The sequence below is a fragment of the Anastrepha ludens genome, chromosome 2 (assembly GCF_028408465.1).
Source record: "Anastrepha ludens isolate Willacy chromosome 2, idAnaLude1.1, whole genome shotgun sequence".
Lineage (NCBI taxonomy): Eukaryota > Metazoa > Arthropoda > Insecta > Diptera > Tephritidae > Anastrepha > Anastrepha ludens.
The window spans coordinates 176,762,093-176,787,052 of record NC_071498.1 but is presented as its reverse complement, the minus strand read 5'-3'; the positions used below and the strand labels follow the sequence as shown (position 1 = coordinate 176,787,052).

At 39.9% G+C, this 24,960-nt stretch overlaps 2 protein-coding genes across 5 annotated transcripts in view; one reads left to right on the top strand and one right to left on the bottom strand.

The window, feature by feature from the left end:
- Positions 1–2,070: 2,070 nt before the first annotated feature.
- On the bottom strand, positions 2,071–6,936 carry LOC128855916 (uncharacterized). Of its 3 annotated transcripts, none has more exons than XM_054091158.1 (8): positions 6,833–6,936; positions 6,189–6,315; positions 3,199–3,275; positions 3,063–3,116; positions 2,932–2,994; positions 2,658–2,861; positions 2,423–2,579; positions 2,071–2,354 (listed from the first exon to the last, which is right to left on the bottom strand). In XM_054091158.1, the coding sequence occupies exons 2-8, from the start codon at positions 6,250–6,252 to the stop codon at positions 2,224–2,226; spliced, it is 750 nt and encodes a 249-aa protein (XP_053947133.1). In that variant the 5' UTR covers positions 6,253–6,315; positions 6,833–6,936; the 3' UTR covers positions 2,071–2,223. The 3 variants fall into 3 exon arrangements, with proteins under 3 accessions (XP_053947133.1, XP_053947134.1, XP_053947132.1); XM_054091159.1 differs by lacking the exon at positions 6,833–6,936 and adding an exon at positions 6,478–6,689; XM_054091157.1 differs by lacking the exon at positions 6,833–6,936 and adding an exon at positions 6,492–6,689.
- Positions 6,937–9,839: 2,903 nt separating this feature from the next.
- Positions 9,840–24,960, top strand: part of LOC128855915 (uncharacterized) — a 311,903-nt gene continuing 296,782 nt past the window's right edge. For both annotated transcript variants that reach the window (XM_054091156.1, XM_054091155.1), the window contains exons 1-4: positions 9,840–10,047; positions 10,114–10,371; positions 10,465–10,681; positions 14,319–14,448. In XM_054091156.1, coding sequence (XP_053947131.1) covers positions 9,983–10,047; positions 10,114–10,371; positions 10,465–10,681; positions 14,319–14,448 — 670 coding nt within the window. In that variant the 5' untranslated portion in view covers positions 9,840–9,982. The remainder of the gene's footprint in view (positions 10,048–10,113; positions 10,372–10,464; positions 10,682–14,318; positions 14,449–24,960) is intronic.

Below are 24,960 nucleotides of genomic sequence, written 5' to 3'. Positions count from 1 at the left end.
ATTTTTTTTTTTTTTTATTAAAAAACTGAAAAACCCCTGATTTTTAGAGTGTCAAATTTAAAACCTCGCCATTTTGTCAAATTTTTTTTTTCATTCTAGTACGGGACATAGCTACAATTATACTGATTAATAATTTTTTTGGTTTTTGTGTTTGTGTGTTGAGCCAAAATGGACAACACCGTCTAAGTCCAATTTTTCGGGAGGGTCAACTTCAGCGCCATTTTTAAAATTATTACAATTAAAAAAAAAAAATTTTGTATATAAAAGAAGTTAAATAAAAAGCTTAAAAAATTTAAATATCGTTTTAAATTTTTTTTTTGTAAAAAAAATTCCTGAAAATACCCTAAATTTTCGAGCTCTAGACCACCGGGACCCCTTAAGGTCAAACAGTATAAAAGTAACCAATTTCCCAGCCGAAGCAGCCGTCTAAGCAAACGAGCGTGACCACTTGGCCGTGACGCCTGGCCGATGGCGGGAATCCGTGAATAAGAGATCATTTCGAGTTTCACCAACTGTTCACCCAGCATAAGCGGACCAATTGGTCATCGAAAAAATAAAAGCTGCAAAAGCCTTTCATATGGACTTAACATTCTGACGCTAAAAAATCTGAGTCTATTGGGAGTAGAATATCTCACAAAGGTTTTCAATTTGTTCGCGGCCACTCTTGGATTACTGACAAGCCGAAAGCAGGGAGAGTAGGAAACCGCACCTTTGCGCAAAACATGAAACGATTGATTTCATCTCTTACACGATATATGCTACGGTTAACGGACAACAGGCTCATGGATATTCCGTATTGCTCAGCTACGGGTCGTTGTTAGCAAAATCGCTATGCAATTAGAACCGAATAATAACGGGTGGTTAAATTTCAAGGGCCGATGTTGAATGTAAACCACACCCAAACGTCAAACTTTTTTCTGAATTTCATTTAACATTTTTCAATTTCAGATTAACTCAATTTGAACCATGGAAAGATACATAATCGAGCAACGCATTAAAGTTATTCAGGCTTATTATGAAAACGGGCGTTCAAATCAAAATGCATATCGCGCATGTCATCTTCAGTGATAAGGCACATTTTCACCTCAGTGGATTCGTCAATAAGCAGAATTGCCGCATTTGGGCGAATTATAATCCAAGAGTGATTGCCAAAAAACCAATGCACCCACAAAGAGTGACTCTTTGGTGCGGTTTATGGGCCGGCGGCATCATTGGACCGTATTTTTTCCAAAATGAAGCCGGTCAGGCAGTTACTATGAATAATGTTCGCTATCGTGAGATGATAACGAACTTTTTATGGCCCGAATTGGAAGATATGGATGTGGACGATATGTGGTTTCAACAGCACGGTGCCACTTGTCACACAGCAAACGAAAGAATGGATCTTTTATGCGAAAAATTTGATGGCCGAATAATCTCACGTCGCGGCGATGTCAATTGGCCGCCAAGATTATGTGATTTGACACCGTTGGACTTCTTTCTTTGGGGTTATTTGAAAGAAAAGGTGTACGTCGATAAGTCAGCAACAATTCAAGAGCTAAAGGATGAGATAATTCGACACATTAACGGCATAGAACCTCAATTATGCCTCAGCGTCATCGAATATGGAGGTGTGCCGCCGAGGCCGCGGCGGACATTTGGCCGATATTTTGTTCCATACGTAATTGAGCCATACCAATATTATCATAATAAAGAGAAATGACAATAATTTCCTAAAAAAATTGTATTTTATTTAAAACCAACACCGGTCCTTGAAACTTAACCACCCTTTATAAAATCAGAATTTAAAATTGAAGAAGCTAGCAGATTTACCTGTTTTTCAGTCGCAACCGCTGTTATGCTGGCACCTATAAGTTGAGAAAAAAGGTCCTCAGTCAAGTCTGGAGTTAACCGAAATCGTTTTTGGCGCTCTCCTCCAGCCAAATGGAATGGATTGTCGGCTGCTTGAGGGTTTACTACCGCCTCTTCACGCGTTAAGTCATAAGCCAAGTACTCAAAGAATATATTCGCGTTTTTTCTAATGAGTTTTCGTTAATGTAATTTCAAAAATTTAATTTAAACTACTAATACTTGTTTTCGCGTCAATTGTCAAACTTTACACAATCTTTTGTTATTGAATCATGCCTAAAAATATGTTACACTTTTACGAAATAAAAACAAATTACATCCATTACACCACACACGCAAATGAAACTTAAAACCAAACTAATATTAGTTTTTTTTTCAAATTAAAATAATTTTTTCATTTTTCTTTTTTTCCAAATACAGTTTCTGCTTGAAGCGGTGATGGCTAAGCTCAAGTGATCTCTTCACGTTTTTCTCAAAATCGTCTGCGCTTTGATCTTTGAATACGTCTAAATTAGGTAAACGATGGATGAAATGATAATAAAAACAGCTGGTGTGTTAAGGTCAAAACCCATACCTCGCATTATTGAGTTCACAAGCCATAATTTACAGAGGGGTTGCTTATCAAACCTTCCTTCCCAATTATACAGCTCCAGAACTTCATCCGAAAATACGTGTTGCATTACGTAACTCACATCTGCACATACTCCTCTCAGTTTGTAGAACATTGACGTCTTTGAAAAAATCATAATAGATAAATTGGATAAGTGAAAAACATATATACAAGTTTAACTTATTTTATATTTAATTACCAGTTCTTGAACATGTCCCGGAATTTTAAGTCTGTCCTCTGCAGCCCTAATATCGGCAAACGAACGAAAAGGTAGTGTAATTACATGCATGGTTTTGTCGTCCGCCTCCCCAGACGTATAGCAAACAGGTTGGCACCTGTTTTTCATAAAAACCGCATGTGCAGGCCAGAGTTTAGAGTGAGTCTTCTGGGTACAACTGGCTACCTGGAGGTTGATAACATTTATTAACACTAAATAGTGTAATTGTGCATTTCCTATAAGTTTTTTAGCTTACATTGATCTCTATTATCCCCAATGTCTGTGATAAATATTTCTGGTTTAGACTGAGCTTGGATTGCTAGAACGTATGAAAAAAGAGAAAAAAATATTAATACACAATACTTTAAGGCGTTATTATTAACTTACATTATTCTGAATTTTATTCAAGTCGTCTTTTAGTGCCTTTCCGTTATCTGAAATCTGTTGTGGCATTTCATTATATGCAAAAATAAGCTCGAAATCAATCTCAGCATAAAGTTTATGGAATAAATATTTAACTCACCGTAGATTCGATAGCAGATAGTCTTTTGTCCAACAACTCCTGGTTATACAAAACTCGCTTAAGAATATCTAAAATTTCTGGAATAAAATATTTTATATTAATAAAAGGGCGGCATATAATTCGAGGCATTATTATTATTAGAAGGTCATTACGCACTGCGACCAGAGCTGATCTATTGTGAAAGGCCTACTTTGTAACCCTAGAGTTTTAGGCTTTTTAAAAAATTTTAGCACAATTTTGGGTTTGTTGTTCCAAAGATTGCATGGAGATACTACGATACCACCAAGGTGATGAAGTCTCTGTCTGCCCAACGCAGGACATTCACAAAGCACATGTTCTGAGCTTTCCATGTCCATTTCGCAAAAGCGGCAGACATTGGTCTCGGATAGGCCAATATTATTTAGATGATACCTCAGGCTGCAGTGACCTGTAAGATATCCTGTTAAAAGACGCAGATCTACTCTGTTTAGTGAGAGAAGGTTGTCAGATATTCCTTTGTTGGGACTTAGGAATAGTTTGGCTTGACGCTGACCGGCACAGTTTAGCCAGTGTGCGGCAAGTTTTCTTTCTTCCCATTTCCTAAGGAATTCATTAATGTGGCCTTTTGTGAGTCCACAGAAAGACTCAGGACCAGTAAGTTGCATATTTGCTCCTTGTTTTGCAAGATCATCAGCCATTTCATTTCCCTCATGTCCTTCATGCCCCGGAATCCAGCCTAATGTTACTATGTTCCTAACGTGCTGAGAAGGTTTAGGCAATTATTTACCAATTTAGAGGAGATAGTTGTTGATAGAAGGGCTTTTAGAGCCGCTTGGCTATCTGAAAGTATGTAGATGTGAGTACCTCTCATTTTCCTGCTAAGGCATTCTCTCACACATATTTCAATGGCATGTATTTCTGCCTGGAATATTGTTGGGTAGAATCCCATCGGAATCGATTTTTTGAATTTAGGCCCATTGATTCCTGCCCCTGTTCTACCATTTTCCAATTTGGACCCATCAGTAAACCATAGCTGGGAGCCAGGTTTGAAAGTGATAGAGTTAGTTCTCCAGTCTGTTCGTTCATTAATTATAACTTGGAAGTTCCTGAAGAGTATTGGTTTGTGTGATAGTATATCATCCCTATGAAGAATGGGACTATGTTCGGAAGTCTTCTAAGATCTTTGCACTACGACAACGTAAATCTAAACCTCCACACTTTAGACTGCCCAACCAACACTAAATAACCACGTTCGCCCACTTTCATCGGAAGTTAGGTATCTTGGATTGATCCTTGAATCCAAAGTCCATTGGAAGCCACACATTGAAAATAGGGTAAAGAAGGCCAGCATAGCTTTCTACTCCAGCAAATCTAAGTTTGGCAAAAAATGAGGACGCGAGCCACAGGTTGCGCTGTGGATGTACAACTCAGTGGTTTTGCCAATTTCAACGTATGAACGCCTGGTTTGGTTGAAAGCTCTTCGGAAGGGCTACAATATCACTAAACTGGGGAGGTTGCAAAGGACTACATGTATTGGCATCACCGGAGCATGTAGAACTTGCCCCAGTGCTGTCCTTAATGTCGTTTTGCACTTAATTCTCATTGACTTTTACATTATTTCCATTGCTGCTCAAAGTTCAATCGGTTACAGGAGTTTGACCTCTGGAGGCAATCTCTCGAGGAGCGTGATAGCATTTTTCCGCAGTTAACACCGTATTTCTCTGAGCTTCGTAGAAATCTCCCTCTTCCTATCCGTGCCAGGGCAATCTTTGCAAGTAGGCAGGATTGGAATGAGTGAAATATGTACCGAAGCTGGTCTTCACTGACGGCTCTAAGATGGATTCGGGAGTCGGAGAAAGAATTTCCTATAAATCAGCAAATTTATCTATTTCCGAATACAGCTAGTGTTTCTCAGGCAGAAGTCTTTACGATCCTGCAGGCATGCAAAATGCTTTGGGAACGTGGGTGCGAATAGGATATTAAAAAGCTTTTTCGATTGTCAAGCGAAGAAATGGCGAATAGCACAACTTCTTTTTCAGGAAAGCGCAGAAAAGATGAAGCTCCATTTCTTCGAGGAGTATTTCGGAAACACTTTGACCCCAGTACAATAGACAGAGGGTTCAGAAAGTCCTGGACACCCCACGCCATTCAATTTCCAAACTAGTAGCTGTGCTTACCGGTCATTGGACGATAGGCTCACACGCAGAAAAGATAGGTTTGCCATTTAACCCCCATTGAAGAAGCTGTGGAGACCTTTCAGAAAGAGAGACTACTGAATATTTTCTCTGTAAATGTCCGGGTTTCTGCATCTAGGCGATAAAGGCCACTGCGTGTTCCTTTCTTCATGAGCTCTGGGCTGTGCGCCAACCTAAATCTTATCAACGTTCTTCGTTACATCAACAGATTTGGCTGACTGTCGATAGCTGTCTGTTAAGGGTCTCATAATCGTATCATAACGATGCTTTAGTGCTCTTGAGAAGTGCCAGAGTGGTACTTCAACCATTTACTTCCTCAGCCAACCTAGGACAATATACGATAAAAGAAGAGCTCATAAAAGAGCAACGAACAATGGAGCTACACCACACAAAGAAGTTGATAAAAGGTTAGAGTCTGAAAAGGTTAACACATCTGATACTTAAAATAACAAACCGAAAATGATTACATGCATTGGCAACATGCGAATATGAACCAAGACGTTATGCCACTTTAGTGACTCAACTTCAGAACTGCTGTCGTCTTGAGAATATTCAAGAAGGAATTTTGGCTTAATATGCCTACGAAGTATAGTTTCTAAATTTATTAGTGAAGTGAAGTGGAAGTGTTTAGAAGAGTATTTTGTATGAGGGAGCACTAGCTACGGGCACACATTCCCACGGCATACGTAGAACCGGTAACCGGAACGACCCGGATTTATATCCGCCCAAGGACTGAACTGAAATTGGTGAGTCAAAATAAATTTTTCTTCAAACGCAGATATATACATCCATACATGAAAGTATTTACATACTTACCATTTTGTTTTTCAATCGTTGGAAGTGGTGTATAATGCCCAAAATTCGGCATATGCAAACTCATTTTTTTACATTAACACTTGCAAATTTTTTAGTAAATATTTTTTTACGAAAGTGGATGTGTTGGCTACGGAAGAAATATTAGAAATTATTCAATTGGGAAATAAATGGAGTACAAACAATTCAACGTTTAAAAGCAAATTAAAGCAGATGCACCAAAATGTTAGGAGGTGGAATAGTAGCTTAAAGACTCTCTATAAATGATAATTATGCAGTCAAGGGGAGTTACCAATCGATACGCACTGGTGCCTGTAATAAAAGTTTGTCCAATCGAAGTAATTTTTTTCCGCTCAAAATTTATCAACAAAAAACACTTTTAAAAGTTTGATCTTTCAAACACAAAATACACGAAAGTAAATCCACTTAGCGGTCAAACTTCACTTTCCCCTTGCACAATGCGGCATTTTTCAACTGTATTTGCCAAAAAACAATCGGTAAATATTGCCGTTAACTCAAATATTTGTGTGCAGAAAGAAAAATTGGCTATATGACGTTTCAAATTATTAGTACTGCGGGCAATACCCATCGATTGGTGCCCACTTGACTTTTTTTTGAGAAATTTTACCAAGTGCCCTTAAACTTACCTCATAAATATAAGAAAAATACTTTATAATAGAATTTTATTATAGAAACAAACATTTAAGTTTGCGCCCAAGAATACCGTTTTATTTATTTTACACAGCTGTGATTGTTTACATCGTTATTTACCTTTTCGCTTACTTCATTTTTTTTCGGAATATCTTGCGGCTATTCCCAACCAACTCCGAAATATAAAAATTCCTCAATGCATGGAGGATTTTTACAATGAACTCATTTTAAGGGGTTATATGCAGTTAGAAGGCCGGAAAGAAGCAAATTTTCCAGAATCTTTTCTGAGAAAACTTTTAAGTTTGTTGTTCTAAAAACTTGTACAAATATTGTGTTATCTTTTAACTGTATTTTAAGACTTAGTATTAGTAAAAATATTTATTAGGAAAGCTGATCTGCGGGAGCTTCTCTCAAAAAAGACGTTTTACGGTAACGACTATATATGTCTCAGTTGGATCCTCTAAAATTGAAAAAAATGCTTAGTATACAGAAGTGACAAGGCAGACAAAGAAAGAGGGACAGACCCGAGAGAGAATGAGAGAGAGAGAGAGAGAGAGAGAGAGGGAGAGAGGGAGAAAGAATATATATCTAAATAAATTGACAACATATGCAGAAAATACAAATAGACAAAATTACAAAAAACTGGGAAGGGTCGACCGGGGCAGGTAAACGTCGGGCGCAAACCGTGGCAACAACGCGCACTATCCAAGCGTTTATCACCCGCACAAACGCAGCGATTCCAGGACCGCAGCAATGGCACAAATTACCGCAAGGCAATACCAATAAATCCGACGCCGGAATAGATATTATAGTACGCACAAGCACTAGCCAGGAAAGGGAAATAAGCGTCAAAAAGTAGCCACCAAAAAACGCCAAAAAAATTGGTACCAAAAAACGCCCCAAACAGTAGGCACCAAAGTAATATAACGCCAGAAAGTAGGTACCAAAAATATATTTCCTACAAGTTTGCACCAACAAACAAGCGCCAAAAAGTAGGCAGTGTTATTTCTCACTAGAAATTAGCAACCACAAGGAAAAACTCAGGAAAAATAGTCTAAAATGTATCTAAGATATATATAAGGAATAGCTCTATCTCTCCTTTTCCTCTACGCTATATCTTTTTTCTCTCTCGCGGAACGAAAATGCCCAAAACGTTGCATGGCCTTGAAATTTTACTCTCCATTCTCGCTCCTCCATCGACGACTAAGAAGTTTCACTTCAAAAACCAAACAGATTTCGTTATAGTAATGTTAAATCTAGTAATTAAGCGAAGGGATAAGTAAAATAAATTGTTTTTGACACAATGGCGGTTTCTCAAAAGAAAAAAAAACGATTTTAGACCAAAATTTCGCCCTTAAATTGTTTATACAAAACAACATATTTATGGGTGAGAAAAAATCTTCGAAGAGTTACTAAAAAATATTCTATATAAGAAGCTCTTGTTAAAATTTGAGACTAATCGGTATAGCCGTTTTCGAGTAATGTTGGTCACCGGCTTTGAAAACACCATTTTGAGAAAACGCGTTTAAAGTTTAAAAAGCACTTTACAAGCACTCTGAAACGCCTTTTAAAATTTGCGTGTAACTTCGAAAATATTCACCGGAACGATGTTATGACCAGGTTAATCCGGTTATGCACATTAACGTGAAAGGAATGCTGCTGAAGATTTAGTAATTGGTGGGATATAAGACCGAGTCATTCCTGTAACGAAAAACGTAACGATTGGTATAACTGAAGCAGAGGCAGAGTATCCATTAAGTAGCTGTAGAGGGGCCACTCGTAGTGAAAAAACCGAAAGAAATTTGTATTTGAATATTTCCATCCTTGTAAAATGTGCACTTATAAGATGTTTAAAACTTGTTACATGGAAAGGGTAGCCATCTCAGACAGTGCATTCTGCCCAGCTTGTGGAAAGTAGGATGAGACGGCGGATCATTTGCTGTGCATCTGCTCCGCCTTCGCTCGAATCAGGTTTGAGGTCTTTGGCACTGATGTGTTAAGAAGCGACAACCTTGGCTCCTTGGCACCACAAGATCTACTCAGATTCTTTCAGAAGTTGTGTAGATTTCAAGAAAATTAAAAAGGGAACCCGAGTGTAGTACAATGGACTTAATTGTGTCTGAATGCTAGTCTGTCTCGACAAAAAAACATATATGCATATATATATTTTCGGCTTAACAACACCAGCTATCATTAATTGCATAGTATTTATCAAAAAAAATCGCAAACTACACTTCATTTGCTCTCTTGGGGCTACGAGAATTGCATTTCTATTAGGCTCCGACGTGGTTTATTTTATTAACGTTAAAGAAATTCTGCAAAAAACACAGTACGTGATCGAATATAAAATAACCCAGTGCAAGGGGAACGATTGACATGATTCTAATTCGCTTAAAATATAATATTTGGGAAGCTTAGGAAATACAAACAAATAAAAAGCATTTACCCTACGTGGGGCACCCGGATCTGGCCAGACTTTTTCGGCTTAGAACGTGAATTTAACATGTTTTTTCTATAGCTAACGAATTGAGCTTACAGGTAGCTTCCTAAAATTACATTTTTTTATTTAAAAAACGATGGAAAAAGGCCAGCCCCTGATGGCCAACTAAAGATTATAAAAAATGTGTGCAACGGAGGGTTAAGGATCCACTCCAATACTACCTTTTAAGTTAATGAAACAAAGCTGAAACAAATTGAGACCGCAACTAAGCGCAGGGTGAATTTGACAGCATCAGTTTTTGAGAAATTGTAAAGATTTGGTATAATTTTTTGTTAAGAACAAGTATTTTCTGTTTGTTCTTTTCCATGTTTCCGAAACTCTGTCTGTTCCATAGACTCTTCAAAATTCTCTGATATACGCAACCAACATGGTATAGTTACGTTTGCTTTTGTAATTGAGTTTGCGCAAACTTTTGTTCCCTGATAAATACCTTGAACTTGTGCCATATGGCATCACTACGAACGACCGGATCAAAGCGTAAATCGTTCAAAAATACGAAAGTGTGTGCAACAATTTTTGGATTACTCATTAAAGATTTTTGTGTAATTTACTACAAATTAGTTATTTTACCCTGTTGGAAAATGAATAAATAATTGGCCAAATAGTGTATCTGTACTCTTCGTTGTAGTAAAATCAACTACAAAATATGGACAAATCAATGGTAAATCAGTTCACTTCCTACGTAGAGCAGCTACGCAATACGGAATGCAGGTAGGTTTTCTGCCATAGTTTAGCTCACATTCCGTTGGTCGAGTTAACAAATTTTTCGTTTCACAGCCAAAAAGAGAAAATAGCATGCTTCCAGCACATTGCCGAGTGTATTATGTCGCCCGGCCTTGCGGGCCACATCAACTATGCCACGCACATCAATATGGCCACCACAGTACTACTACTGTTCTGTGAAGATCTTGACCCTGTGGTGCGTATGAACGCAGAGGAGAATCTGAATCGCATATTTCGTGCGTTGGAGAAGAGCCGTGTCAGCCGCATACTGATGGATTTGTATGGCGAGATCAAGCGGAACGGCAATCAACGGTTTGTTTAATTCGATTCATGAATACCTTCAATTCAAAATACAATTTGTGCTCAATATAATCGAATTGATATCGCTCTTTGTATCACTTGCAGCTCATTGCGCATTTGCTTGAACTTATTTGCTTACTATGCACCGCAGATAAGAGAACGTAACATCAAATGGTATGCGGTGCGTTTGTTGCCTTGTCTACAAACAATTGCACAACGCAAAGAGGCACAGCTGTGTGAAACGTTATGTGAATTTGTGAAAAGTTTTGGAAAATACTTGCAAATGGGTCTGACAGATACGGAATCCTGTAAACTGTTCGAGGTATGCCAGATTAAAATACTGAATATTAGATATTTATGAGTTATATTAAGCTTTGTATTGTTGAGCTTCCCAACAAATTTCGCGTTTATTTAAAAAAAAAGTAAAACTAATAGAATATTTGCAAATTTAGGCATTTTGTCAACAGCTGCAAAGATTGTAGCTCATGCTGATAATATCCATACTGTTGGACCTGTAGTTTGTCCCTAGATTCCACTGCCATTTTCGCCTTGAATTCAGTTCCAATCGTTTTGTTAATGCCTGGTTATGCTTATTAATCAACAGTTAGCAAAAAAGTGTCCAGTTAAGCTGTAATTACAGTCCTTATCAACGTTCGGCAATTACCTAGATTTCTATTCTATGGCTGTTATTGTTGTTTTAGCAGCACTACTAAGACCTGTCAGTGTAGTGTACCATATATTACCGGTCGTCTAACTCATCTAAAGGTAGGCCCAGGAAAGAGACTGTTTCAACAGGTTGGTCCAGAGGGTGAGGGGTGTTGGATGAGTGGGTTTAGTGGGGCATGGGAAAAGGTGGTTAGTGTTATTATTGTAGCAGCATAAACATTCCCCATACCGGATATAAATCCGGGTCGTTTCGGTAACGTAGAACCGACTGTCGTGGAAACCAAGGTGGTTAGTGTTGTTGTTGTTGTTGTTGTAGCAGCATAAACATTCCCCGTTCTTACATACGGGGAATGCTGCTGGAGTGACAGTCCTTGGCCGGATATAAATCCGGGTCATTTCGGTAACGTAGAACCGACTGTCGTGGCAACGAGGTGGTTAGTGTCGTGCGGGATGCCTTCACATGCAGGACATATGTTTGGTATGTCGTTTATCATCTATTCTATGGCTCATAGACTATGTTGTAAAAGCAAATGTTTTGCGTATTTTACTGAATTAATTATAATTCGCCTTTGGGTGGATTTTTTAGCCTAGTTTGTTTTAGCGGAATGCACTGGAAGCTCTATCTACTATTCCCTGTGCATTCTTTGATGACAGGCCTTGACCGAATATAAATTCCTCTCATGCCGGCAACGTATATATGACACTACTGTTGTTGTAACTAACCACGCTTACTAAGCTCTGGTCGTATTTGATGTCATCTATTGGTAAACTCGATCTGTTTCGTCGAGTGCAGGCCACATAGAAAATGATTAGATGCGTTGGAAACGAGAAAGATGTTTCCTGTATAGATGCCGATTCTGGATAGGTTGAAATAAGCTTAGCTTCGAATTACGGCAAACATCGGCTGAGTGCTGGAGGTGCTGCTGAGCTCTCGAAGGGCGTTGCAAAGGTCTGGCTCTATTTAGCCAGGTCCAGTGGTTGACGTAGTGCTACTGACTGAATATGTCGAGGATGAGCAAGCACATGGCTCTACAACATGCCCGATATTCGATCGATCGTTGGTTTTATTTTACTGGAACGCTCTTTGTTGTTGTTGTAGCAGTTCACCGGCCGGCCAATTGCTTTAAATGTCGCCAGCAACATTTTTTTTCCCCCGAAGTACTGGCGATTTGAGGAGCTTGTTGCGGTTTTGGACCTTAGTGACATTTGCGGTTGTATGCGCAGAAAAAGAGAGCCAACTATGTCGTGACAATTGACTCCGCCGTAATATTATTAAAGGCGCTCTCTATGTCTATAAAGGTCGTCAAAGTGAATTGTTTTCCCTCCAGAGATTTCTCTACAGTTGTTCTGATAACTTCGGGTTTATTTATTCAAAATAATCCCCTCTGGCCTCGATACATTGTTTTGCGCGATCTAAAAGCTTTTCGAAAGAGTGTTTCAGGTCATTGACCGGAATGTCCTTCAGGATGTCGGTACAAGCCTTTTGGAAGGCATTCACGAATGCAAAACGTTTTCCTTTCATGGCCAAATGCAATCTTCCGAATAGTTAGAGGTCACAGGGAGCCATATCAGGCGAATACGGTGAGTGATTGATGGTTAAAATGCGATTTTTAGTCAAACAAATCAGTCACAAGAGTGAATCGATGAGATGGGGGATTATTATGCAATAAGCGCCAGCTTCCTCCTCCGCGGTATTCAGGGCGAATTCGACGAATGCGATTCAACAAACGCTCCAAAACGCCAAGATAGAAAATTGCATTGACGGTTTGTCCCGTTGGCACGAGCTCCTTGTGGACAATTCCCTTGGAATCGTAAAAGCGAATCGACTTGACTTTTGACTTCTCCAAACGCAACTTTTTGGGTGGTGGCTCGTCTGGGGCCTTCCATTCGGCACCTTGACGCTTCAGTTTCAGGTTCATGTTGGAAAATCCACGTTTCATCACCAGGAAAAGAAGTTCTCGTCTGTTCTTTCCTCTTTAATGAGATCTTTCGAATATTGAATTCTGCGCAATTTTTGGTCCTCAGTTAACTTGTGCGGAATGAAACGTGCACAGATCTTTCGTAAGCCCAAGCAATCACTTAAAATGCGATAAATCGATGTTCTGGAGATGTTCAACTCTGATTTCATACATTTCAACTATGATTTCGGTTGATTTTTGATAAATCTACGAACAATTTTAATGGAGTTTTCGGTGATTCGGCAATTTTGGGCAGCTCGTATCTTCATTGTCATTTATGTCCTCACAACCATCTCTGAAACGTGAACGAAACCATCGCTGTACATTTTTTCATCAATTCAAATGCTTCGGTAAAAGTTTTACCGTTTTTAAGACAAAATTTGATATTAGCTCTTTGTTTGAAACTCATTTTTGTACCGAACCCACAAACTTGCACACACTTTAGACGCAATAACTTCGCTTCCACTGAACCGAATGTCACCAAGTTTTCACTGGAAGTCAGCTAGGGATGTAACTTCTAAAAAATGGCGACATCAAAAACATTTTTATTACGCCAGTCTTGTTTATTTTGGACTTCACCTTGTATTAAAATTGAGATACGTGTAAAGCAACAAATTAATTAAAATTTAAGTTATAATGTCCGATTGGCAGTTGCCACAAATGCCTTGAAAGCGCCGCCACCAAATACGTTCCCTGTTTAAACTTCCGGCTGGTGTGTCGAATACTTGAACCTGAGTGCCGCCAGAAAACGAAGAAAAAAATACCTCAAATACTTAGGGATAAAAAATTTACTTTTCTATGGCCCATCGACAGGCACACGAACCCCTTGAATTTGCTTACACAACTCCGCTTTAATCTTTTTTTTTTATAAAGCATCAGTATGCGCCTGCTCTTGGCCAACAAGTCACCCAACTCCTACAGTGCCTCTACGGTTTCTGCCCTTCTTCCTCCTCTACGAACTCAATCGACGCCTCGCTTGCCATTGAATGCACGGTTTAGACTGTTTGAAATTGCAATTGTAAATAAAAATCGGCACACAATAAGCAAAATATAAAAAAAAGGAAACAAATAATCGCGCACAACTGCACCCTACTATGCATTCGTATTTCCTCTAGGCTGAAAGTTCAGTGGGGAGGGAATTGTGTTTCTATGCCGACTCTGATTGCTGGCTACGCGACAAGGTTCCATACACTTTTTTTTTTTTTTGGCCACCTTACACGAAATGCCTCTTTGATAATTGCATTTAACTCTTGGCATTTTTTCTCCACTACTTCGATATTTCTATTTTAGTATTTTAACGGTTTCATATTTTCAATTTTTTTGTTGTTGTTGTAGGCTTTCATGGCAAATATTGGCGTAGAGTGCGCCGTGAAGCGACGGTGCTCGGCGCAAAACTGCATCAGTCTAATTGAAAATTCGCGAAATAAAAGTTTAATGGCCAAACATGGACTAAGCAAAGCTTGCGGTAAGTATTTAAGATTTAAGCAAAATCTAGTTTCTGGTAATTTGTCACGCTTTTATAACTAAAAATGCGCGAATTAAATTTTTGCCAATTTTATATGCCGCTGAATGCCTCTCTCATTCATAGGTGTCATTCGGCATGGCTGTGGCTCAAAACTCACTGGCGGCGTAAAACACTAAATGAGAAACAAGTTTTTTCGGTTGCCCCACGCCAGATATTGCAAGACCTTCGAGTGCATTTCCGGCATCAAAAAGCTTCCCATAAAAACCATTTGTCGTTCAGAGGCGGCATAAAACTGTAGACTCCTCAATTTGTGGAAGAAATTTTAAGACGCGTACCAAAAAATTGGAGGAGTGATCCATATAAAAAACGAAAAATTTAAAATTTTCATGCCCTGAGAGGTCATTGGACCCAATCTTTCGAAAATAAAAAATTTATTGGGTATCTCACTCACAACTTCCCAAATAAATATCAATTTATAAATCTTGTTTCTTTATTGAATCAACATCTGACCGCTCCCGCATCTGTTTTTCCAACGCTTTTTTGTTGCAATAGCATAAAACCTTCCCTCTAAAATTTTTGGGAAGTTATGACTAAGGGCCTCTCGCTGGTCGCATATAAAACCAGGTTGTTGTTGCTGTTGTTGTTTTAACAAACTTAGATGCACTACAACTGTTTGTTGGTTTTGGCCGAATCTAAAACATTCGGTACGCTACACTGCTAGTGCCAGTTGATAACACCGAGTACTGCCAGATTATGTCTCACTTGGTCTCCCCAACGTAGATTAGGTATTCCTTTTTTTCGTCGTCCACGAGTGGGCTCCCTCTCGAAGGTCAATTCAGTGGAGCCGGTGCATTGTAATACGCTTCACTATGTCCACATTTCGGCATGGCTCATATAGGCCGCCGTTTCATCGAATACGGAACTCATTCTCTCCACCGCGAAGAGGACCAAAAAGTTTTCGGTGAATTTTTCTCTCGAACGCTCCCAGCGGTCTCATCAATTGTCGTCATCGCTCAAGCTTCTGCGCCGTATACAAGGGGATGATTATGGGGATGATTAGGCTTTTGTACAGCGTTGTTTTCATTTTTCGAGAGAGGGCTCTACTTTTCAATTGCCTACTGTTGTTGTTATTGCAGTTTATAAAGCCCTGTCAATGCGGTCATCGTCTAGCTCATCTAACAGCAGGCCCAGGAAACAGCCTGTTTCGACGGGTTGGGTCCAGAGCGGGAATGGTGTCAGGTGAGTGGGTTTAAGAGGGCATATGAATAGGTGGTTAATACGGGTCGGTACGGGTTAGCACCGGGCCGTACACACGTTCCCGGATTAATATCCAGCCATGGACTGTCACTTCAGCAGCATTCCTCGTATATGCACGGGGAATGTTTATGCTGCTATAACAACAACAACAATCGGGCCGTTCCGGTAACATAGAACCGACTATCGTGAAAACGTATCGTACGAGGTACCTTAACATTCCGTACACATATTGAGTATGTCGGGGCGATTCTGGATAAGTAGGAGCTTAATCTGCTACAGTATCCAGAATGTAGTTAAGCCAAAGTTACTTGGATCTGATGAGGCAGCTGAAGCTTTTCGTCTGCGATGAGTGATGGTTGTGCTTTGTTGACGGCATTCCGGGATCGAGAATTAAGGTCGGTATTAAGAACCTCCTGATGAACGTCATTCTGATAATGAAGAACAGATCGAGCGAATTCCAAAGTTATGCCTTCTGACTTCAGCATCTGCTGTGGGCCAGGTGATTCTGAATATTCAGTCTTTTGCATTACATTTTTATAGAAAAGTTTGGAAGTTGCTTAACGAAAATTTCACTCGATGAGTTGAAACACTATTTTATTTATAGGATTTGGATTTATTTCCATCGAAGAACGAACGTTTAACACGTTGAGTGCCATATCGCATCTATTTTGTATGACATCTAATACTTTCTGGAATCCCTCGTCTTACGAAAGCCCACAACAAGGGTCGTTTCGCATTAAACCTTATCGTGCACTTTTGTGCGGCGCTACATGAGTTTTTTATATTTTTAGAGCAGAATTCTACAATAGTAAATTTCCATATGCAATATTTAAAAATCCAAAATAGGCAACAAAGCAAGCCGGGCATTGCTCAGAATTTAATATATTTATATACCTACTTTGATGCCAACATTGAACCTGTGAGTAGCGAAATTCCAAAATGAAAGCTAAAAACTCGCCTGGTTTCGACATCATACCTCCAGAAATTCCTCAGAGATTGTCCAATAATTGTGTTACTTGTTTGTTTCATTGATCAATTTGCCCTTTTTGTGAAAATATGTTCCTGTGTACTGGAAGACAACAGAAGTAGTTATGATTCTGAAAGGCGGAAAATCGCCAAATGATGTGTCTTCATGCCGACCTATATCTCTGCTAGCGAACCTCTCCAAACTCTTTGAACGACTGCTGCTGACTCGAATGCTGCCGATTGTAGAAAAATAGCATTTAAGAGCAACGCATCAATTTGGCTCTCGTAAAAATCACTCAACAATCGATCCATAGAGTATGCAATGGAGAAGAATAAAGTCTGCGAAAAACGACGCTTCTCGACGTCTCGCAGCCGTTTGACAAAGTTCGGCATACGGCTTTACTCCATAAACTAAAATTGCTTTTGCTCAGGAAATATTGCGAAATCATTTCTCCCTACATTGATGGCAGATACTTTTGTGTTAGACTCGACAACGCCTATTCTTCATTACACAAAGCAAGTGCAGGGGTAGCTCAAGGAAGCATCCTAGGTCTTTGTTGTAGCAGCTTACTAACACCCTGTTAGTGCAGTTTAGTCAGTGCTCGTCATCGTCTAGCTCTTCTAACGGTAGACCCAGGAAACGTGCTCTTTTCACGGGCTGTACCGAGAGAGAGAGGAGTGTCAGGTGAGTAGGTTTAATGGGTTGAGTTATGGTAAGTTTGTTGGGGTCGATTCTGCATAGGTAGAAGTTTAGTTTACTACAGTAACCAAAACGGGCCAAAGTTACGCGGGTCTCTCGGGGTAGCTAAAGTTCTTAGGTGGTGGTTGAACTCCGATAACGGCATTAAGAGGTCGGGAGTTTAGGGAGGCGGTGAGTGTCTGTCTGTATATTATCCGGTCCAGTAGCTGTTGGTTCGATTTGTCCGGGATATCTCGTCAGAATAGTTGCCTCCTGACATGCCTGAAAAGCGGCTCAGGTTCTATCAAGTGTCTGCAACGGTGAAACCATTGGTAGCACTCAATCCGAAACTGTTCGTTGAACATTTTTTTGTGCTCCTTGACGGGTATCCTAGGTCCTCTCCTATACCTCTTATATACCTCTCAGACTTTTGCACGGCTATCCTGGCAGTTGGAGAATCAATATAGGCTAATTTTCAAACTTGATTCTAAACTGCGCTGGAAGACGCATGTCAAGAAAAAGCGTAAAGAGCTAGAATTAAAATTAAAAAATAATCTTTACTTCATTGGCAGACACTCTATTCTGTCAACTCCCAACAAACTACTGCCATATATCCAAATTTTAAACCGGTATGAACGCATGACATCCAGCCGGATGTTCAAATGAATCATGCATTACCCTTAGGCTTGATTAGGTTTGTGGGGGGTTGGACAAGTCCAAGCACTCAGTCAAGAAAACCATTGTGCTACACTCGAATAGATTACAGTTGAACGAAAAGAGATACAGGATAGATGCAGTATGGATGGTAAGACGAAAAAACTGGTTGGAGGCCACTCTTCCGCGAATATTTTGGATTCATTCATGAATCTTAAGAGATTCGGAAAAGGAGCGTTATGAACTTTATCCATGCTCGGAACATAGCACCACAATAATCTAAGTCTGATTCTAGAAAACGTCGGAGAGCTACAGAGAAAATGCTCTGCAGTGCCCCTATTCTCACGACAGGATAGGCATATTGGGTTGCCAATGATTCCCATGGTAGCCATATGCTGACCACAGGCGCTGTGCGCTGTGATTACACGCATTAGTACTCTCAGGTCCTTCTTACCAAGTTTTAGGAGAAAGGTCGCTAATTTCCTTTTTGGTGTTTTCACAAAGCACAATTGGCTACTCTGCAGGAGCAACGTCTTCAATGCGTAGACCTTACGAAGTTGTCAATCTATAGTTGAACCAATGCAGAATTGCTTAGAAAGGGTGTAGGATTTGTTGTGTTTTGCAATATTGTTCAGTTGTGTCTTACATCTTCGGAGATTAGCGGGGTTAGCCAGGGCTCTTAGTGCAGCTTGACTGTCACTACAAATTCCAATACTACTACCTCATAAGGGTATTCCACGATTCCAAAATGAAGCGTTGCGCAACACCGCCACTGCTTCATATTACGTAAGAAACCTCAACGATGATGGACATGGCTTTGGTATGCTGTTCGTCACTGACGCGGCGAAAAAGTGTGCAATGGCTCACAGACAACGTCTAAGCGCAGAAGTTTTGGCTTTGCTCCAGCCAAGTACTCATTGTCGGCGTTGTCCCTCTTAAAAAAATGCTCCTGGCGATTTTGCCCTAGACCGCTGCTGGCTGATTGCTGTTAGATCATATCCGTTTGAGATTGAATGTTGGCAGCACCCAATGCAACTGAAAAGGGAATGCAACTGCTTAAAAATACTTAAATATTTACAAATTTTTTCAATTATATTTTTTCATCTGTTTCCAGTTTGGATTTTCAAAAAGAAAGTGTTTCCAAATGCTGCATCTCTTTTCCCTTGAAATTTCACTTTAATAAATTATAATAGTTACCAAAATTTATGTTCATTTATAAATAAATCATCTGTGCGCTCGCTAACTGTATGAAATTACAAGCGTAAATATTTTAGACGTCAATTATAATCCATTACTTAATGAAAATATTTGTTAAGTGTTTGCTTTTGTGGAATTTTCATACATGAAAATGGCATTTAACACTTGCAGAAATACAAAAAAAATTGCAAATAAATTTTCTACTTTTAGTGCGATTTAAGCTACGATGTCCTTTTTTTTTTAACTCTCACCCGTTGCGGTATTAGTGTGAAAAGCAAATGCATACTAAAGTAGTAAAAAAACAATTAAATAATACAGAAAGAAATTCTAAGTGCATGCATATATCGTACGAGGGCCGATCAGTAAGTGAGCGCTGTGAAAGAGATATTTCGCTGCTGAGGGTTTTTGGTGGCAGCTGTCAAACAAAGGATCTATGTGATCGAGTTATATGCAAAAAGAAGCAGACAATCTTTCGTATTCATGGTTTAGTGGAATAGAAAAACGAGTGCCAGCCCATATTAGCTTTTATATTTTCAAGTGAAAAATAAGTTTGGTATACCAAGAAAAGCTCATTGTCTAACAAAAACTATACAAATCCAATATTAAAATTTCATGCATAAAATAGAAAAATTGCAGAAACCTTTCATCGAAATATTTCCGTTTTAATAAGAATTTGAAGAATTATTTTTGGTATGCAGTTTTATGTGTCATTAATTTTTAGTGTAATAAAGTGCAAGTTTGAAGTTGCTGATATATCCCGTTCATTTCTTATCTTTTTATGTTCCTTATGATATATGGAGAAAATATAACTAATGCACGAAATTTTTTTTTTATATCGCTAAAATTATAAGGAAAAGAATTAATGGGATTTCGACCACTTCAAAAATGCACTTTGTTGTACTAAAATTTACTAAAAAGAAAGAGTAACAGTCAAAATTGCTCAAGGTGTCGATGTGCTACCATTTTGTTGTGAGTCCATCGAGGATGACGAACGTATTGTCAGGCCGTCCACATCAACAACTGATGAGAACATCAATAAAGCAAAGAAAATTTGATCAATAACCGCAAATTAATTAATTTTCGACTAAAGTGATATTTACAGGGTGGCAAAAAATTAGTCATCCTATTTGAAGATTTATAATCGTTGCAAATGGCGTCAAACGTCAGTCTTATTTGACACTTGCTCTCAAACTACACCCCTATTTTTGTTGTGTTGATACAGTTTTATTTGAAATATTTTTTTAATCATCAGAAAAAAATTCTTTCTTTAAATTCATTAATGCAATTCATAAAATATTAAAGTTATGGGAAAAAACGCAAAAACAGCGTTAACAAAAGTCTAAATACAGAACGAAGTTCCTAGTTACATACACTGGTATGCTGTGTTGTGGTAACGGTAAAGTATCGTTAGTTTTGTTTTCCTTTTATTATGCTTGCTACTTTATTAATACTGAATTCAGTTCTGATGGCTTCGCGAAAATAAACATCATTTCACTTAATGAATTTGGTCTTCTTCTTCTTAATTGGCGCGATAATGGCTTACGCGATTTTGGCCGAGTTTAACAATGCGCGCCACTCGTTTCTTTCTCGTGCTAACCGGCGCCAGTTGGACACACCAAGTGAAGCCAAGTCCTTCTCCACCTGATCTTTCCAACGCAGAGAAGGCCTTCCTCCTCCTCTACTACCACCAGCTGGTACCGCATCGAATACTTTCAAAGCCGGAGCGTTTCTATCCATTCGGACGACATGACCCAGCCAACGTAGCCGCTGAATCTTTATTCGCTGCGCTATGTCTACGTCGTCGTAAAGCTCATACAGCTCATCGTTCTATCGTCTGCGATATTCGCCGTTGCCAACGTGCAAAGGTCCAAAAATTTTACGCAGAATCTTTCTCTCGAACACTCCAAGCGTCGCTTCATCGGATCTTGTCATCGTCCAAGCTTCTGCGCCATACGTTAGGACGGGCATGATGAGAGTCTTGTAGAGTGTTAGTTTGTTCGTCGAGAGAGGACTTTACTGCTCAGTTGCCTACTTAGTCCAAAGTAGCACTTGTTGGCAAGAGCGATTCTACGTTGGATTTCAAGGCTGACATTGTTATCGGTGTTAATGCTGGTTTCTAAATAAACGAAGTCTTTTACAACTTCGAAATTATAACTGACTGTTTGTTTGAAGACAGGAGGTTCTTCGTTTTGTCCTCGTTCATCACCAGACCCATTCGCTTTGCCTCCTTATCCAGTTTGGAGAAGGCAGAACTAACAGCGCGGTTGTTAAGACCGATGATGTCAATATCATCGGCACACGCCAGCAATTGTACGCTCTTATAAAATATTGTGCCTGAGCGATTAAGTTCTGCGGCTCGTACGATGCTCTCCAACATCACCCTGTCCGAGTCACCCTGTCTGAAACCTCGTTTGGTATCAAACGGCTCGGAGAAGTCCTTCCTAATTCTGACGGCGCTGCTGGTGTTGAGCAACGTCATCTTTCAACGCCGTATTAGTTTTGTGGAGATACCAAATTCAGACATCGCGGCATACAGATAACTCCTCTTTGTACTGTCGAATGCAACTTTGAAATCGACGAAAAGATGGTGTTTGGTCTTTTCCAAGATTTGGCGTATTGCAAATATTTGGTCGATGGTAGACTTTCTAGGCCTAAAGCCACACTGATAAGGTCCAATCAGTTGGTTAACGGTGGGCTTCAGCCCGCTCGCTAGAACCTTATAGGCGATATTGAGAAGACTAATCCCGCGGTAATTGGCACAGATTGCAGGATCGCCCTTCTTATGGATTGGGCAGATCACACTTAAATTCCAATCGGAAATCCAATGCTTTCATCCGACCATATTTTGCATAGGAGCTGATCCATGAGCTGACACCCGCGCTTTGTTGTTCTTTAGCCGCTTTATCGCTATTCTCACCTCGTCATAGTCGGGTAGCGGAACGTCAATTCCGTCGTCGTCGATTGGGGTATCGGGATCTTCACATTCTCGGTGACATGCGCAGCTACCACTGTTTAACAGGTTCGATGAGTGTTCCTTCCATAATTTAAGATTGCTCTGGATGTCAGTCACCATTTCGCCGTCTTTGTTCTTACAGGAAAACGCCCCGGTCTTAAAACCTTCTGTAAGCCGCCGAAGTTTCTGGTAGAAATTTCGGGTGTTGTTCCTATTGGCCATTAACCTAAGCTCCTTGCACTCACGTATTTCGGCCCCTCGTTTCTTATTTCGGGTAATACGTCTCTCTTCCTTTCTTAGCTCTCGGTAGCAATCCCACATGGCTCGCCTTGCGCCCGATCGCAGCGTGGCTCTATAGGCGGCATCCTTTCTTTCTGCGGCAGCATGACATTCCTCGTCGTACCAACTGTTTTTTTTCGCGGCGGCGGTATGTAGAGAACGAGAAATGTTCCTTCATTGCACGTGCATGCCGGTTTGTTGGGCAGTACTCACTGAGAGCAGGAGTGAAAGTCGAGTGGCGAATCTTCTGGCTGTCTGTTGTGATTGCAGTTTTTCCATGTTGAACATTATTAACGTATTTAGAAGTACGTTTTTTGCTGCACAGAGGCGTGTGCGCAGTTTGGCTGCAACGAGGTAATGATCCGAGTCGTTCTTATGTCCTCGGACAGTACGTACATCTAATACACTAGAAGCGTGTCTTCGATCTATCACAAAGTGATCGATCTGGTTTCGAGTTTTTCGATCGCATCTCTTGGATGGCAGTGATGTCAGCCTTTACTCTCACGAGGACATCAACTAGCCGGGCAGAGACACCTTCCCCATTAAGGGACCGGACATTCCAGGTGCATGCCCTCAAATCATATTCCTTATTTCGTTTGCAGGGGTCGTCATCAGTATAGGTAGTTCTCATCCGAGGCTTTTTTAATCCTTTCATTGGGGAGGATTTTTAAGTGGCGGTTCCCAATTCCAGCGCACAACCAGCTATCCTGGAATGTTTCGCCATCTCACGTTGGCTCACTACCGAACAGGTGTTCGAAAGCTACCTAGAGGATACGTGGGCTAATCCCGGACGTTGTAAGTTGCTTGAACCATATGCTGAAGAATCGTCCTGGCCACTCCCAAGTGAATGGCGATCAGTACCTTGCGTGGACTTCTACACATGGAACCATCCTCCAGTATAAATTTACTTTAAGAAAAAACCAAAAAAAAAAATCAATTTTTTGAAAATTCTGACTACCTCTAACCCCTTATGCCACCCGAAGTGTACATTTACTGCCAAATATTAAAATGTATCAACAAAAAATAATAATTAATTAATTAACTCCTCACTCCCACCCTCCCGCTTGCCTTAGCCAAACACTTGAAATTAAAATATCGTCTACTTATTGAACGACCCTCGTAAGCATGCGCACCTAATGTGCAATATTTTTGCAACCAATTACTATATTAAAAATCTACATGACGATATGCATATTTTTTAACCGAATCTGAAAAAAATTAAGTTGCTAAAAATTGCTAAAAGTATCAATTACGCAAAAAATTGCAGTGCGTTGAAAATTACAAACATGAATATAAAATTAGTGGGGGAGGAAAAAAATCGCTGGCATACATGGAAATCTCTTTGGCATTGCGACCACAAAGTGAACATGAAAATCGCGCTTAATTTTCATTAATAATGTAAATCGGGATTTAAGTAGTGAATGGCATTGCAGTCATACTTGTGATATGTGATATATTAAAACAACAACAACAACACCAACAAACAACAAACAACACAAAAACACTTTGCCACCAATATGGGCACAATGGCTACGAGTGGCAGCAGAATAAGTCGCATTAGGACAATTACTCCCGTATCTCACCACCCCGCAAGCTTTGTCCGTATGTTTTTTTTTTTTGGTTTTTGTGAATAGCTGCAGGTGATGGTTGAGTTGGTTTGAAGGCCTTTAGAAAATCGGTATTAAAAATCAATCGTACGGCATTTACAATGCACAACAAACGATTGCCACAGCAAACAAATGCAATTTAGCATGAAAAATGTATGCGTTGCCTGCCTGCCATTGTTAGTTGTTGCTGCGAGAGCTGCTATATGGAGTTAAATGTTGCTACAATTTCTATTTAATACTAACCTGCGAAAAATTACAGCAGACAATGGCCACCAATGGACAACCACAAAAAAACGAAACACCAGGAATTCCTCATGCACCCGCTTCCGGCTACCCTACGCAATAGGAATGCATTTTTTTCGATATTTATGATGTCCGGATTTTTCGGGATTTTACTATTACAATACCGGGATCCCGGGAATGAAACCGGAATTTAGATATTCAAAATTGCAATAGGGTTTAAGATTCCTCTTAACATATAATTTCCCCACACCCATAATTTCTTCTGCTTAATTGGCGCGATAACCGCTTACGCAATTTTGGCCGAGTTTACCAAAGCGCGCCAGACCGTTTCTTTTCGTGCCAACCGGCGCCAATTGGACACACCAAGTGAAGCCAAGTTCTTCTCCATCTGATCTTTCCAACGCAGAGGAGGCTTTTCTCTTCCTCTGCTACCACCAGGTGATTCGCTGCGCTATGTCTATGTCGTCGCTCATACAGCTCATTGATGCTGTATATTCGCCGTTGCCAACACTCCAAGCGTCGCCTCATCGGATGTTGTCACCGTCCACGCTTCTGCGTCATACGTTAGGACGGGAAGGATGAGAGCCTTATAGATTGTAAGTTTTGGTTCCTAAGTATACGAAATCTTTTACAACCTCGAAATCATAGCTGTCAGCAGTGACGTGGGTGCCGATACG

Coding starts and splice junctions, on each gene's coding strand:
- LOC128855916 (XM_054091158.1), bottom strand. CDS start 6,252: ATGAGTTTGCATATGCCGAATTTTGGGCATTATACACCACTTCCAACG. Junction 3,276..6,188: donor AACGATTGAAAAACAAAATG/GTAAGTATGTAA, acceptor ATTTTATTCCAG/AAATTTTAGATATTCTTAAG. Junction 3,117..3,198: donor TATCTGCTATCGAATCTACG/GTGAGTTAAATA, acceptor ATGCCACAACAG/ATTTCAGATAACGGAAAGGC.